Source organism: Vanellus vanellus (assembly GCF_965231255.1).
Source record: "Vanellus vanellus genome assembly, chromosome: 10".
NCBI classification, from domain to species: domain Eukaryota; kingdom Metazoa; phylum Chordata; class Aves; order Charadriiformes; family Charadriidae; genus Vanellus; species Vanellus vanellus.
The window spans coordinates 16552533-16570209 of NC_138915.1; the positions used below are offsets into that span (position 1 = coordinate 16552533).

At 38.3% G+C, this 17677-nt stretch overlaps 1 protein-coding gene across 1 annotated transcript in view; it reads left to right on the forward strand.

The window, feature by feature from the left end:
• DACH2 (dachshund family transcription factor 2) overlaps nucleotides 1–17677 on the forward strand; it is a gene marked incomplete at its 5' end in the record, with an annotated part of 324122 nt that overhangs the window by 150365 nt on the left and 156080 nt on the right. The window contains one exon of the mRNA XM_082488049.1: nucleotides 17098–17213. Within this exon, the coding sequence (XP_082344175.1) occupies nucleotides 17098–17213 (116 nt within the window). The remainder of the gene's footprint in view (nucleotides 1–17097; nucleotides 17214–17677) is intronic.

Sequence of the window (17677 nt, forward strand, 5' to 3'; positions counted from 1 at the left end):
ACATCTCTACTAAGGAGCAGTGAATTTTGCATACGATGTAGGATTGCCATTAGGTTGAAGTCAGTGGCAAGACTGTATTTGCCCATAATAGAAGCAGGACTGTACTTACGCAATCTCTTGCCATGCAAACCAACACACATCTAATATTTTCTGTCTTCTCCAAGCCAAGTTAAATGTTGATTGTTCAAACTAAGGGAAGCAGAACTGGATGCTAGTAAGTTAATGCATACCACATACTTTTTGGGAGAGACAAACCTTTCAGTCTGAAGGGGGTCTTTTGAAGAAATCAACAGCAGGTATGACTTGTCTGATAAACTGTTGTATCTAGTCTAGGAAATACTTTATTTTAGGAAATCCCTGAACTTGCGAATAGCTCATGCTGCTTTTCTGTGCCCTGAACCGATTTTGGTTTTTTTTCTGTAGTTTACTTCTTTCAGTTTTTCTCACTGTATATGACAGAGTCTAGGTGATTTAAATAAAATGCATTTACATAATGACATGGTGTTTCTCTGTCAGTGGCAAACCAGTTGTAAATGTGGCGAGAAAGGTTTGTGAGTGTAGCTGTCGACAGAAAAGCAGACAGGCTTTTGGTCAGAGAAGTACTTCTTCAAGTCAGGTATAAAAAAAGTAAGTAGTATTTGAAGCTAACTACGAGTTGAGAATAATTATTCTCACTTGGATTCGATAGGTATGCATTAGACCACCTGGGAGGGAAAGGGTAAACATTACTGATGGAAGAGAGGCAATATGACCAAGAAGGGAGAAAGTGGTGCAGTAATTGCTTGGGGGAGGGAATGAGACCCGCTGCTCAGCGACTGCAACGGGGAGAGGTCAGGGAGGAATTAGATATCGTGAAACCGGTGTCTTTATTGAATCCATGTTTTTGGTAGCCAGCTGAGTTACTCATTCTAGTTGAAACATATTCCTTCCCATACAGTCAACTCTGAGGTTGGCCCAGTTCAGAATCAGAGTGCAGTGTGGTTTGTTCACACAATTATTTCAATCATTTGCTATTATAAAGAGTTTTAATCAGTTACAGTTTGTGTGTGTCTGTGTGTGTGCAAAGTATGGCAAGTTTCTAGCATTACTTTGGGTAAATCTTGCTTAACATAATTAACGTTACTACTCTAGTTTTACACTGAGGTAACACAGAGAAAAATGCAATTGTAAATCTCTTGTGTATCAAGATACTCCTCTCCTGCCTCTTCGCCAGCTTCAGCTCCCTTTGCTGCCCCATGAAGCTGTTCTGATAATCCTGATGTGAGGCTTCAAGAAAATTTTCACCTTTTTCAAGAGCCACGTGGCAGTATTGAGAGAAACGGTACAAATGGGCCAAGGTTTCACCTTAGATGCAAATTAAGTTTTTTAGGATATCATTTTAATCAGGGTTTGGGCAGATTCAAAATCACTTTGGAGGGGAAGATCACGGGTCTCTTTTGGAGAGGTTTTGAGTTCAAGAACTGTTTGTTAGGCTTTAGGGTCTGTTCCTAAGCCTGTTACTAAAGTCAGAATCTCTGAGGTCAGGAGACTTATGGATGTGATACCTACCAACAACCATCACAGCCTTCTCGAATACACTGCTACTCCTTACAAAAGCTGCCCTTTTATTCCATATTGTTGAGGCATTTACTCCTTCATAATAATATGACTAACTTTTCTATCTGGAAAAAATCATTACAGGTACTTTCCTTAAATTAATTCAGTCACATAAAATTTTGTGAAAGATGAATACAATTCTTTAGAATTCTATTTATTTATTTATTTCTGTGCAGCGCATTTGGATATCCTTAGTACGAGCAGAGGCAATACTGTGTACCTTGGTGATAGCTTTTAAGTTACTAACAGAAGAAGAGATGTGAGTATTTGTTGGACAAGCTGCAGAATTTACTGTTTAGCATTTATCTCATACAAAAGTTTTGTTTTGCTAGAAGAAAGCTTTTGAAAAACTAAATAAAAAATTAGAGCACAGGGTTGGTTTGTTTGCTTTTGTATGTTTATAGTTAACATTCAGGCATTTTAAGGTTCTTGCACTAAACCTCTATCCTTTGCATATTAGCTGAAGACCACCTTGCCATGTCCAGCAGCACAGTCCCTCGTCTGCCACCCGCTGTGGGTCGGGATAAGGACAGGGAGATCGCATCTCCACAGAGGTGCCGCCATCTTGGCCATTGGGCCCGGCTGTGCCCTGTGGTGTGGTCCCTGTGGAGCCGCCGGAACCTGCTGGAACCCGCCGTGCGCGGGCGGGGCAGCCCGCCCTTGCCTCACAGAGCCCCTGGCGGCCCCCCGCTGCTGAAGCCTGGGCGTTTAAGCGCAATACATAGTGAAAGGCTGCAGAAGCATTCTCTTCTGATTTGCTGCCAAAAGTACTAAGATGTTATTTGTTCAGTCTGTAATTCCATGTGTGTGGAGAAAATTTCTGTTGACTGTGCTCTTCAAAGTAGGGGGAAAAGGCAAGAAAATACCCTGTGGATCAAAAAAGAAACTTGACAATACCAGAAATGAAGGTTGATGATTTTTTTTTTTTTTTAAATAGTAGTAAAAAAATAATTGCAGGATTGATTATTGGAAAAAAAATTAAGAATGCAGTGGATAATCCATCACTTAAGGTCTTTAAAATGAAAACTAGAGGGCCCTCCCAAAGCTATGCTGTAGCTTATCTGGAAAGTGTGAGCCCAAATCTGGATTATGCATTCAGGAAGGAACATTTTTTTTAGCTCACAGGAGAGGATTCCTTTTAAGTATCTATAAAGCAGAATGATGGTCAGCATTTAGATGGAAGATCAGGGTCTGGACTGACCCTGGTATTGATCCTCAGTGCCACAGAGCTGTCTGTGGAAACATCGTCTGAAGACACGTCGGGGAGCAGGAGGAGAGGTAGCCAGGCTCGGAGAGTGTCCCCATGAGTTCACACCGTAGCAGGGATTGCTCTCCAGGCTGTGTTTGGTAGATTCCCTGTGGAGTCCTCGCTAGATGCTCGTATTTCCAGAAGCTGTGAATAGTTTAACCTCGAACTGAAGGAATGGCATTTAGCGTCCTCAGATACAGGAAGGAGATCGGTTCTGGGGTCACACTCATCAGTGATTTCCCCTTGTTGCCTTGGAGGTTTACTGACAGGGCTAGGGTAGGCAGGGCTGTTTAAATGGGCTTGGTGTACCGCCCTGTTCATATTAGCACCTTATATTAACAGGAAGATTTTAAGGATAAAGTTAATGTGAATTTTGAAAATTTTGCTTCTGCACTTTTTCTGTTTTCATGGTCCTAAAAGTTTGTGTGTTGTTTTTTAAAACTTTTTCTTTCATACATTTGCAGTAGATATAATAACCTTGTCTATCTCTGTAGCTAGCAAATTAAATACTAACAGTCACAAAATCTGGAAAGGTAAAGGTGAAACAGTGTAGCTACTTACTTATACTGCCTGTTTAATTTCATACTGTTCCAGGACCATCAGCTAAATAAAGGGTGTTTTCCGTGTTGTGAAGGTTAACCCTCAGATGTTTAGTTCTGGATACAATCACCTAATCATAGAGGCTCCTTTTGATTGCTGTGAACAGTTCCTCCATTCAGCGTGGACATAGGTGCAAGGGGTGTTATAGAGGACTGTTTCTGTGTTCTTTCATTTATTATTCTTTGAAAGATTAATTTCTCTTTTCTAACTTTGAAGAGTCTTTTCAAAATTGTGAAAACACTGAAACTTGTAATGCAGAGATTAAAAACAGTTAAAGCAAGAGTAGTTTTCCATTGCATTGAAGTTGAATTGCTGTGAAAATATTGTACTGCCAGATTACAATATACCACTGTTACGGAATTAGCTATCATTTCATGTGGGTTATGTGATACTTGGTGCTGTAAATAAGTCAAGTGCTTGCTATTAGGTTTCTGTCTATAGATAATAGGCTTAAACAGTTGCATTTTTTACAAGTTTTATTGAATTGAATCTTACTGAGATACAGCTCAGTGGAAAACAGCAGTATTTCAGAAACCTTTCTTTGTAATAATGTTCCCCTAAATTGGCATTGAATTCAGATAAAGGTCAAAAGTAAAACTTGCAAGGATCTAATATAATTCACATGCATATGACGTGTCATGAGTATTTGTGATGGTGATTCCCTGCTTGGAAAGTATCCTTGCAAATATTTGTAGAAGTATGTATGTTGAAACTATAAAATAGTGCTTGACAAAATTGGTGCTAAATTTACTCAGATGAAAACAGCTTTATAGCTCCTCAGTATAATGGCATATCTTTGCACTGGGTTGGACTGTATGTTGCAGTATACGTGATGTTCAGCTGCATTAATGAAAGTGAGTTTCCTCCTGCCTTTTCTTGTTCAATTTTCAGTTCAATACTATTTTTTGTCTTCAGGGCAAATCCTGAAGATTTTATACAGGTAATTTTCTCATTCAAATATTTTCTTCCTAGGTGGGATTGAGACTCTTCATTTTCACAATGAGGTCGTCCCTTGTTCCTTTTCCCAAGAGACAGTCCATGATTCAGTCCGGCAGTCCTGGTTTTGGGACCTGTGTCTTCAAGGAGTGATGGCTGGGCTGAGTGATATCCTCCAGCCCGGGGCAGAGCCCACTGACAGCCCAGAAATTGAGCTGTCAGTCGGGGAAGGAAGCCCATCAGGCTCTGAACAGACATGCAGTGAATAGCGGCAGGTAACAGACACCTATGTGGTCCTGTGCGATTGTCCATGTGCTGGATTTGCGGTTCACTGAAAGAGAATAACTGACACTTTCTGTGGCTCTTTGAGGAAGGCTAGCCATTAAGTGCTTGCCCATGTAAAAAAAAAAAATCTTTATTCTGTCTGTGTCTTTGCCAACATCAGCTGTGGGCTGTTCGGAGTGGAACTGTTTGTTCCCATGCTGACCCCAGTGTCTGCCTTGACATCTACTTACGTCAGTGCTGAGCTTCCACTTACAGGTGGAATAAACCTAAAAACATTGTGTCTTTCTTCTACATACTGAATAGTCAGATATTCTAGGAAGCTAAAAAGTAGCCAGAATGCAAATTGCATAATAATATTGCCTGTAATCTCCAGTGGTTCACAGTTTTCACTGGATTAAAAATCCAAGTAGAACTATCTTGAGTATCTGAGTCGCAGTTCGCAAGGGTCGTTATATACTTGGCAGTATCTCTGGCACTCTCACATTTGGTTTAGCTGGACATCTTTGGTGAGCATTGTTTTGACAACAAATCTGTAATTTAAATCTGTGGTTCTGGGTATGTAGTTAGTGGCATGATTCCAGCAACGGCAGGCCCCTCCTGCTGGGTTTAATCTAGGTAGAGTGGGTAACAATAGTAGTAAAGACACAGCAGCAGGAACTTTGTCCTAGTGAGTATGATCTCAAGTTGCTAAATGAACTGTATTTTATCCGTGCCATTGCGTCTTCACTGGTACAGTTACTAATTTAATGTAGTTATATTAAATTAGTGTATGTATATGTACATGTGCTCTAGTCATGCTTTCAATTTCATTACTGACATACACTGCACCAGCTCAATTTAAGGCTGTTACATAGGCCTTTCATCTTGTCTACAGCTGTGAATCACAATTCTGAAATTTGGTGATTCATTCTCCTTTTTTCCTTTGACAAGTGTTATTTGACAGGAAAAAAAGAATGGCAGGAATGCTGAGGCACTTTTATATGTGCAGGCGCAGTCATAAGTAATTCAGAAAGTGTTATTTAAAGTTTTAAATCTCAATGAACCAAAAATCCTTTTTTGGTTTGAAACTTATTTTGAAATGCCTGACTCTCAGAAATAAGCACTTAAACTTCGTTGAGTAAGAACCAATCACTTGTTCTCTATTGCAACTGGACTGTAGTAACGTTTGAATACTAGGAACTCAGGTACTTTTTCTGACTGTAGACCCAAACTCAAGTTTTAAATGAATAGCCTAATTAGTAAATAACCAAAAGGTACTATAGACCTTGGTGGGATTAATCGGTAAGATGTGTCTATGAATGCAAGTCTTACAAATAATATTATTTGCTATTGACTCACAATCTTAGGTTTTTGAGATAGTATTGTAGCAGGACTTTTTAATATAGGTGTTTAAGAAATTTACAGAAAGCTTATTTAAATTCTGTATTATCTTTTTGCACAGTTAAAAGCAAGTAGTCCTGAATTTGTTATTTTTTTTTTTAAGTAAGGTAGACTGCATTGAGATGTAGTGAGACAATGATGTTTTGAAAAAAATACATTTTACTATAAATTAGATAATTTTATACTTCTCTGTACTGCTTCAGTATTTCTTCAGATAGTTTTACTGAGGATGTTTTAATGAATGAGACCCAGTTGTTTTTTTTTTTTTAATAAAAAGTCTTTTCTTTAATTCTGTTGTAGTATCTGAAGGCTTCTTTAGGTAGTAGGCAGGGAAATGCCAACCATTTCTCATACAGTAGCTAGACTAAGAGCCACAGATGACTCCTAGTGATAACTGTCAATCACAATTACTGCAGAAGGAGACTTCTACTTCTGCACTTCTTATAATTCTTAGTGCCTGTTCATATTTATCATTTTTTTGAGAAGCTTCTAAATTTACATATCAACTGATTGGAGAATCTCAGCTTTCAGTTGTGAAACTTCAGAGGAAAAAACCTAACACCCCTCTCTTCAGTCTCTCCTGGCCCTTTCTAGAGAAGAAAACTTAAAAGTGGGATTTTGGGGTTTTTTTTTTGAGACTTAAATGTTACAAAATTAAATGCCAAATAGAAATGTGCAAAATGGAACTTTAAAATCATTAGAATTTTATTTATTCTCATGATTTCAGGGTCATGATTTGTGAATATTTGGGGTTAGAAGCACTGTAACTAGGTCAAGTAAATGAAGTATAAAATAGCTTCAGTTATACGTTGTCAGGCGAGTAGTCAACCTTTAAATTGTCCGTTCCATCACCTTTCTTTCTTCAACAAAGAAAAAATTTAATGAGTCTTTATCGAGGAGATGTCAACACTGGTATTAATAATTGGAGATATATTTGGACTTAGTTGTGGAAAATGTGGAAATGAAGAAGTTGCTGTGGGCTAAAAAATGGAGAACAAAGCACAATGCATTGCATCTCCTCTCCCCAGGCAGGCAGCTTTCTCTAGCTTGCCAGGGGAGCCATTGCTCCCAGGAGGTACAAGGCATAGCTGGCATCTAAAAAATAAGTATACAGGTGTAACTTAGAGAGTGTTAGAACAGAGGGTTTCTCTGCTACTCAGATCTTCAGGTGGCCACTTGAGGAACGTGTAGGGTAAAGGGACTTGGCTTGCCTGACTCCCTTTCTTGTTATTTACGGGAGCTAACTTGCCCCTGTTCGGTGTCACCATCACACCATCTATATGTCTGCCAAGAGTCATACTACTGGCAAGGTGGTTTGTAAGTCCTGTGCAATTTGTAGAACGTTATATATGTAGAAATTTTGGGAAGAGCAGTCTTTTTACCCTAAGTGTCATATGACTGTCTTTTAAGCAAACTAGAAAAATACGTTCCACACAAAAATGCAAGTTTAGAAACAAACATACTGGAAAACCATGCTGAAACAGTGGTTACTGTTGGTTCAGATTGACCTGGAAGCATGTCCTGAGTATGAGGGCTGTGTTCAGTTTGGTTCAGGGACTTCAGTAAATTCTAAGTTGATGGGAAAAAAAAGAAGGAAAGGCTTATGAAACTTACAGGCAGTATCAAGGTGGTAAGGGTTTCACACACACCAGAAAATGGCATTATGATGCAAAATGATCTTGACAAAATGGAAAGCTTGTCTTAAATAGGATTCGGTTTGATTAGGACATACGCACTGTAAGAAAAAAAAAAAAAAAGTGGGTCAAGTTACCCTTACTTCTCCTATAATCTGGGGATAAGGTATATATACCTTTGCTATTTGTAGCACATGTTCAGGAAGTCTGAAGATCATGGATATAAACGCTAAGTCTATAAATTCCATCTGTACATATGAAAAACTCACAAAGGCAAAATATGATGAGTTCTCAAAAAATACAAAGAATGTCTGTAAAGCAGGAAAGTAGAAGTTGTTTTCCATGTCTGCTGAGTAGATGGCCAAAAGTACCTTACTTAAATTACAGAGGAGAACTAAGTTAGATGTCAGTCCCCATTCCCCCACAAACCTTTCCTGATAGGAAGGCTAGCCTAAGTGTTGGTGTGGGTTTGCCCAGGGATGCTGTGAAATCTCCGGCACCGAGTGTGTTCAGAAACAGGCTAGGCTAACATTTGTCAGGAATGATTTGAGTGTACTTGGTCCTGCCTTGGGGCAGAGGTAGAGAGAGCAGGTGACCTTTTGAGGCCTATTTCAACTTTCTGATTCTGTGAGCGAACCCAGCGATACTGACACCCCGAACAGTAATGCAGCTGCTCTTGAATTTTGCTGTTGCCTCATACTCTGAAGAGTCTTGACTGATGGCTTCTGTCATATACATTGCTATAAAGCATTGGGTAACTGTGGAATTGGCGTATTTAGCAAAAAACAATTTAGCTGCGTGTGAGGTGGTTTGGTTTATTTCTGCTGTGTTTTATTCTCAGACATCTGTATGAGTGACATTCCTTAGGTTATTGATAAAAGGTGATTATGGCAATAAGTCCAGAAGGTTAAGACTTGAGGAGGATTTTGGCCACTGCTGGTGCTGTGCTGAATGCCCTCTACTGCACTACCCGCCTGTCCTGCCAGCCTCTGCGACAGGAGCAGGCAGGGTTGCTCGGAGACCACCTGTCCTCATCCTGTCAGCCACACCTTTCCCACGGGATGAAGGTGAAGGAGGAGGCAGAAAGCATTTGGCAGGTGGCTGTCTCAGCTTATGTGCTCAGGCATCCCCTCTTCTCCTTATTAGAAGATATAAAGAGTCATAGCAGGAGTATGAAAGTCATAGCAGGAGTTAGCACTGGAGCTGCTCTCAGTGAGGTGGGGAGCTCCCAAAAAAAAGTAGAGGTGAGACCGGGACCAGAAAGTAACTGGGAATTTGGCAAGAGGTGGAGGATGAGATGGAAGCAATTACAGGTAGCTAGGGTCTGAAAGGCAGAAGCCGTGTGGTGGATGGTTAAGAGCAGAAAATTAGAAAGATTCAGGAAGTTGGACAATGGTTCAAACATGGGAGAAGAGGGATTGGAGCAAGTGGACTGGGTGGGGTGGGAATAGGCTGCATGTAAAAATTAAGGAAAAGATTAGGTAAAGGATGGGTAGCTGTGTGGCTGAGAGGCCTTCATCCCTAAGGACCAAAACTCACTGCAGTAATTTCAGGAGAGTAACTGTGTGTGGACTTTGGTGACAGACTTGGTGAATCACACTTCCAGCTCCTCCATGTCACTGTTGACTGCACTAGTAGAAACCAAATGGAGGGGAGATCACAGGTCCTAAAGTGCTCCTCCTGGCCTGGAAGAAAGAGGTTCCTTCAGGTCAGGAGTACTTGGGAAGATGCAGCAGATCTGCCCTGAGGCAGCCCATTTTATCAGCCTGCAGTCGGACCCAATTTAGATGTCTGTGCATTAGAAACCATGTGTGGGCTGTGAGCTGGGTTACCTGGAGACTGCGTGTTAAAAGGGAAAGAGTGGCCTTGTAGATGGGGGTCAGCCGAAGCAATTGTTTGCTTGCTGTCACTGCTGCGTATACAGCTTGTGTCAACTGTTTCTGAACTAACCAACCTAGTTCTTGATAAGGGAATTATATGTGATATTATTCAGATCTGTATTGGACTTTCACTAATCCGTGATTTTTAGGAAGAACACAATGATAATGTGCAACTTTCTATTAGAGGTGTATAGTTTTGGCTCTGAACGATTCAGTGGTATAAAGGAGTCTTTTTTTCTAACAGGAACACCAATTCATAGTGACAGAAAAAAAGTTCAGATTTGTGATGCTTTAGGAACAAACTTGCACTGACGTTTTCACTGAGGCTGATGTTGGGGACCTTTCTCACTAAAAACCCTAGAGAATTGAGTGGGAAGATTTTGTTTTGGAGTGTCAGAGCTTTTCTCCACAATTTCCTTCTGTCCGCTGAAGTGAGAAGGGAGCGCGCTGAGCCCGTGGAAGATGAGCTGTGGCTCTCCTCATACTGATCTGGGAACTGTTTTATGAGAGTTGCCATAGGGACCAGGTTCTAGTTATCAGCTCAAACAACTTCATGTATGATTAATGTTAATTGCCCATTTTGCATGGATGACTTTTTTCCTCCTGCTGAATTGGCTCTTGTTGCCTTTGATGTGGCTGGTGATCCAATGTCCTGCAATGGTTAGACAAGTGATCAGTTTGCCAGCGCTGAGAGGAGACAGAATCAGGTTGCTGCGAGGTCAGAGTTTGCTTCTCTTCTTAAACACTGAAAGGTCAAGAAGAGTTTAACTACCATTGGCATCTTTGAAATGTTGTAATAAATGCCAAAGCAAGGCGATTATTTTATATCCATGATACAACTAAAAATTTTAGAGTAATAACAGCAAATAATTTTAACTCAAATTATCAAGATGTTGCGTTTATTGGTAAAGGCTTCAAAGAGTACCTTTCACAATCATTAGGAGGTGTTTGATGATCTTTCAGGAGAGCAAAATTTTAATTTGTGGTTACTGTTCAAGTTCCGGGAAAGCAACTAAGATTGTAGTTTTTTGTGGTTGGTTCTGTAGGATTTTTTGGTGTTTTTTTTTTTTGTTGTTGTTTTGATGTTTTTTTTTCTGAGTACTTGCACCAGTTACTGCCTCTATTATCAGAGCAATTTACGTAGCATGTCGTATAATAATTCTGTATTTCTCCTTTAAGCCTAATAAAATATGTTGCTATTGAAGAAATCTGTAATACATATCAGAGCTTCCTAAATCACAAGTCTAGCATATTTTTATACCAAATGGCTCAAGCCTTGTGGAATCAATAATTAATTTATTAACTGGATATCTTTTGAAAAAACAAAATCAGCAGTCCTTGCTAGACTGTCTGCTGCCAATTCATAAATAGTTGATGACAAAAATGAAAAGTGTAGAAGTAAAATTCAAATCTTAATGATCAAAGTATTGCGTACCTCATCTGTCACAACTTGAAATAAATATATCACAGAATGTGTCATATCTCATTGACACTGCAAGACATAATGCTTTCCCTTGTTATCTAGCTAACTGCCAAGTCTACAAAGTTTATAGGCTGCTAAGATAATGTGCTGGTGGTAATCCACTTCAGTTGCAGAAATATGAAGTACTGTTGAAATACATTTCTACTTGGTTTATTCCTTGCTCTCAAGAGGATAGGATGCTATTTCAGTTCCTCTAAAGAAGCCCAGAGAATGAAAAGCAAAATATCAGGATAAATTATGCTAAATGGTGGACTAGACCCCAGAGGAAATCATGCTTCTGCGGTACAGTATTCCTCCATTTATCTTACAAATATTATATCTAATGTTAATTTTGTAAAGGGAAAGCATTCAAAGATTCATCTGATCCTTTTAATAATAGTTTTAGTGTTATAGTGTTATTTGTCAAACTCATACCACATAACTTACTTTTCTAGTTTTGACAGACCATTCATACAGAAAATATTTTTGGCTACTAATACATAACATTTTATTTCAGAAAACACAAATAACCTAGTAATTAAACTCCCAAACTTAACAAATAATTGCCAGCAAGCAATTACCATTCAATTAAAGAGTAATTACATGGTTATTTGTGCCCTGTAAAATAAAGCATTACTGAAATCAGTAACGCAATCAATATTTTAGCAGAAACAGGATGCTGCAGTCATGGACCTTTCAACCTGTGCTGATTAAATTGTCATCCAAATAACAGTTTCCTAGTTAAATCACCACATGTTTATTTGTCTTGATTAATATGCAAATTCACTTCTGATTCTAGTAAGTCTCCTATATTTAAAAGCACAAAAGTAGAGAGCTATCATACATCAACAGTGATCTGCTGTATGTTTCCACTGATTAATTACATTATACAGTGTTGATGAATTTGTGGATTTTATGAAATATAGTTGTCTATAATGAGCATAAAATAGCGTTATAAAAGATGAAGCTGATCAGTAATTTTAACAATATCATAAAAATAGCCTTATTCTATGTTTTGATTCAAATTAAAAATCCTTGGGATATCTAGGGAATATATAAAACTTGGAGAGGAAAAATAATAAAACAACAGGAGTGGAAAATAAAGGAAAAACAGACATTAATGAATCATTTCTCAACGTTTTACTATGTAAATGTTAACCATCAAATAAACTGCTTAAAATGTAATTTAGTCTCGGACAAATTTAATTCCAAACAAAATACAAAAATGAACAATATTCAGATTAGTTCATTTTTCTTTTTGAGTTAGTGATTTTTGCGGGGGTGGGGTGGAGAGGATGACAAGAATGACTGTGTCACCGTAGTGTTAAATGCAGGTAAAAAACCAAAACCTCCAGTCGTCTTCGCTTTCAAGTAATTGATGACCCAAGGGCTTTTTGGTTTTGGTTTTGAGAGATACTAATAGAATTTTAATCAGTGTAGACTTCAAGCTGGCCAATTATTTGCATTTATTTAGTAAAAAGAATGAGATTACTAAGTGTATTAATGAGAAAAGGTATTGTACTTCTGTTTTAGTCTCCACAGTCTTCACTTGTGACCATAACTCTTGTACTTAAAAATGTTTTTAAGAGATATCTATAAACTAGCAGTTTCTAACTGAAGTAACATCTAATTTACAATTGTCATTTTCCACTCACGGAGACCTATTGATGGCAAATATAAAATTTATGTAGATTAGAATCTCAAAGAAACACATTTGAAATCGTTTGAGGCCGATTGTTCCTGTTTATGCTTCCTCTGTTATCAATGAGGAAAAGGTTTTTATACGCTTCTTGAATATATAACTTTGAAAAAGAGAGCAGGGTGACAAAAGGAGAAACACATTTGAAATCGTTTGAGGCCGATTGTTCCTGTTTATGCTTCCTCTGTTATCAATGAGGAAAAGGTTTTTATACGCTTCTTGAATATATAACTTTGAAAAAGAGAGCAGGGTGACAAAAGGAGAAATGATGTTAAATAAAGTTAATATTTATATGCTAATACTATTAGCATTTATATGCTAATACTTACATAATCACAAATGATGTCTTACTCTCCCCAAATGATAATTCTGCTTGCCTCATGATTTCTGTTCAAGGCTTGTATTAGCGATTTTCTCTGAATTGTGAAGGTTAGATAGGTTTTTAAATAGTAAATGTGAAATTTGTCAAAGTTCTAGACTTCATAAAATGCTAGGAAGCATACTAGGTACTAGGAATGTTGAGATAGACCAGTGAGATTTCATTGCTTGGTGGTGCCAGCCCTAGTAATGTGAGAGTTGCATATTCACAACATGAAGTAAATCCCATAAAAATTGTGTATCTACTAATGTTTTTGTTTCCTTTGTGTATACCTAATTAAAAAGTAAGATTTAGAGCAAAGATTTCTGTCCTGGCTTTCTAAAATTTCTGATTTCGCGTATAAACAAAAATGCCAGAAAACTTGTTTCTAGCCAAAACGGGACTGGAAGTGTTTCGGTTTAGATATGCTATTGAGGTGCTTTCTGTGAGTTTTGGAGTCCTCCCAGTCAAAAGATCTTGCTTCATAATAGGTGACGTATTTTCTGGTCATCTGCAGGCAATCTAGCTGAAGGTGCGAGGTATCTGCTGCAGACTCGGCAGTAGCGTATCAGAGTGCTGGGTGGCTCCTTGGTTCACAACCAGATAAACAGCATTAAAGGCGTTCACATGTAAACTAGAGAATACAGTGTTAAAGACCCAAATGGTTCTTTTGCAGGTGTTGTATGAATGACAGTCAGTCAGGTATAAGTAGCATCCAGCCTTGATTTTTTCATTTAAAAGCTAACATTACATCAGAGACAAAGGACTTGGATTTTATTTGAACAGATTTAGCTGGGAACAATTCAGTTTGAATTATTATGGTTACAGCTGTATAAGTAAGACCAGAATCCTTATGAGGAAAGGCTGAGAGAGCTGGGACTCTTTAGCCTGGAGAAGAGAAGGCTGAGGGGAAACCTTATTAATGCTTACAAGTATCTAAAGGGTGGGTTGAAGGAGGATGGAGCCAGGCTCCTTTCAGTGGTTCCCAGTGACAGGACGAGGGGTAATGGGCACAAGTTAGAACACAGGAAGTTCCGTTCAAATACACGGAAACAGTTCTTTACGGTTCAGGTGACAGAGCACTGGCACAGGCTGCCCAGGGAGGTGGTGGAGTCCCCTTCCCTGGAGATTTTCAAGACCCGCCTGGATGCAGTCCTGAGTAATGTGCTCTGGGCAATCCTGCTTTGGCAGGGGAGTTGGGCTGGATGATCTCTAGAGGTCCCTTCCAACTCTGAAAATTCTGTGATTCTGTGATTAATCTGGCCCCTAGTAGTTACTGCTTTATAGTGATATTCACTAAAAGGGCATGAGTAGGTTAGAACTATGCTTTTTTTTTTTTTTTTTTTTCTTCTGAGTCTATCAAATGCCTTTTCCAAAAGGACCACAATCCCAAAGACACCAAAACTCAGCAAAAACAGTGCTGTGTTTTCCCAATGGTTCTTCCCTTACTTATATAAGTAGGCAGGATATAAGTGCAGTCAGTGGGATTCTGAAAGGGAGCTCACTAAGTTTTGGACCAAACTTCTCTTTCATCATCTCCTAATTTTTTTATTTTTTTTTTTTTTTTAACCCTGGGCATTCTGTACAGGTCAGGCTTAACCACAGATTGGAAAGTTTCACTTGTCCTGGTCACTGTCACCAACACTCTTCTGCTTGTAGTATATGCTGGGAAACAGCTTAAGATGTGATCTGATAAACTTGTGGGCTATGAGTTGTCAACAGAGTCATTGACGTATACTGTTGCTGTGCAAAAACGACATTTTTGCAGTTTTTGAAACTCCGTTGTCTCCCCTCCTCTTCCTCTGAAAATCCAAACCATAATTAAAATGTCTCTTCATAAAATCTTTTAAAACTGTTTGTTCAATTTTTAAAATGTTTTCCTTAGATTAATATCAACATATGGAGTTTTATGTAAAAGATTTGTTGGTATTTGAGCTTGAGAAAAGAATGTTTTGTAGTTCTGTTGATTGAGCTCTTCTGCTGGAGAAAGCTGCTAATTTTAGCTGTTTTGTAATTTTTTCAAAGACAGGAAGTGCCAACTAAGCACTTCCACAGGCATGAGTATAAGTACAGACTTCTGTGAATCAAAAGATCAATGATTCTTTTCTTTTTAAAAATCCGACATACCAGCCTAATACTGTCTGTTAGACAATATTCTTGTGCAGTGGATGATTTCAGCAGGTGATTTTAACAGAGAATGCATGTGTGCATCTAACTTCCTGTGAAACTCAAATGCTTTTATTTTAGGTTTACTTTATGATAGCCTAGTGAGTCTGGGCTCTTGTAGTAGGCTTTGCTACGTAGCCATCATAGTATGATAAACAACTTAAAGCACAAAAAAGAAAAATGGAAAAAGTACTGAATAAAATGAAATACAAAATGGACAAACCTGAAGCTAAAAAGAGAGCAGAATAGTTTTATAGAGATAAAATAATAAACAAAAAAAATGATTTTTGTGCTACTTTGATGTACAGTAAAACAAAATAACATGAACACACTGTGAAAAATGAACAGGTTAATGGTACCTCTGTGTAGTGTTGCTGGAAGCTGTCTTCATTTAAACACAGAGTTTGCCTTACATTGATGGAGGACTTTGCCACTGTAAGTTGATAGAGTGAAGTTTAACTTAAATTTCTTTGTGAACTAGAAGTCATTTTTGGAAATGCTTTTCATTCAAACCTCATTCATTTTTGCAGCTTAGTTATTTTATACAATGTTTCATTATACTTTGTCAAAAGCACCATTATTCAACAGAGTAATATTTATTTTGACCAAAGAAAAGTAGCAATACTTTTCCAAACATTAGGTGGTTGCATTTTTATTAGCTGTCTTGGGGAAGAGTTGATTCAAGTGGTTTTTTGGTCTCTAAATCTCTGTGTTATGATGGCAGCTGTGTAGGATGACTTCATGTACGCATATCGATGTCAGGGTAAATGTGGTAGTTGAAAACAATAATTAAATGTAGCAGGTCTGTAAGAAGACCTGCTACATTTTGGATTAAAAACTGCAGTCGTAATTCATAAGTTGGTCAAGGGACTTGGTCAAATGTTCTTGTTAACCTATCTGTAATAATTAAAAACACCGATCAATGCATAAAGATTAGTCAGTTTTGGCAAAGCTCAGTGTTAAATTGTTGCTGCATCTTCAGAATTAGGCAATTATCTGCCATGATTCAAAAGGCAAGGCTTAAGGTTATGTTGCATTCAAGGTTTCAGTTTATCTCTAGGCAGTGCAACTTTTAGTTTTCTGTGGTGCAGGTGTGTGTCATAGACATTAGGGCAGTTATTGCTAAGACCCCGCTCTACTAGCCACCTGTAAGGTCATGGAAGCCCTGGATAATGGAAAAGCTTAACTACTGTGTGGGTAGTAGAGGTACATGTAGATGTGCCTTCTGTGAAGCAGCCTGGTCAGCCCTGACCTGGTTTGTAGCAGCAGCTGGAAGCAGCGTGGCTGTATTCATCCAGTACCAGCTCTGAGCTCATAAATTGTGGTGTGCCCAGTCTGAATAGCTCTGGAGGTCTATAGTCATTGCATTGTTAATCCACAACCACAATAAACCATGGCTTGTGAGCCGAGTAATGCATCTAGTTGCATTTTTGAAGACTTTACACAAATTACACATAGGTGTGAATCTCTTGAGCTCCATTGTACAGGCAGTAATACTAAGAAAAAGATAGGAATTAGCAAAGTAGTGGTACAGTAGGACTAGAAATATGGATTGCTTTCTAGTCTTGTGGTGCAGATTAAAAAAAAATCTTAGCTTTCTAGTCATTTATGTGATTTCAAGCTCATGACTTAAACTGCCAAACAGCACCTACAGTTATTGTTAGTTCATTTGAAACGTATACAATACTTGTATGTTTGATCAACTTATTTTTCTTTTTTCCTAGGAAAGAATTTCTAATATTTTTTTGTGTATCACTGATGGTTCCTATATTTTATACAACTCAATACCATGTGTACTAAGCAAATATTTCAAAAAGAAAATGCATTTTCATTTATCCTCTTGTTTCGTCAGCTCACGACCAGGAAGACCCCCCAAGCGTTCATTAGGAGTTGCGATACAAGAAAATGCACGTCTGCTGCCCCATGGAGTTCCAGGCCTCTTATCACCAGGACTTATCTCTCCGACAGGTAATAAAATCCATCAGATGATCAGCCTCATCTCTTCATACTGCACAGCAGTTAAAATAAACTAATATTGATCTAACTGCCTTGTCCTTCAGGGCTTTTTCAAGCTTTACCAGAGGTTACATTATTGGATTTTTTGAGTGTTCATGAAAACTCTGTTTTGTTGCTGCAGTGACTGAAATCTAATGGATTTGTAATTTAGTTCTTTATTAATTGTAATTTCCTTACAGGAAATTCCATTAAATGTGTTATTTTAGTAAAAGAAAAAAACCTGAGAAAATGAACTGCTGTCTCAGAGAGCCTCATAGCATGCATTTATTCCTTTCAAATGCATGTGTATTTTAGTTCTCATGGGATCTGCACAGCATGGCTAATGCGTATTGTATTGTAACATCATTAATGTATGCTGGGAAGATAGAGAAATGCTTGTAGGAATTGTAGAAGAAACACTTGAAAAGCAGATAAGT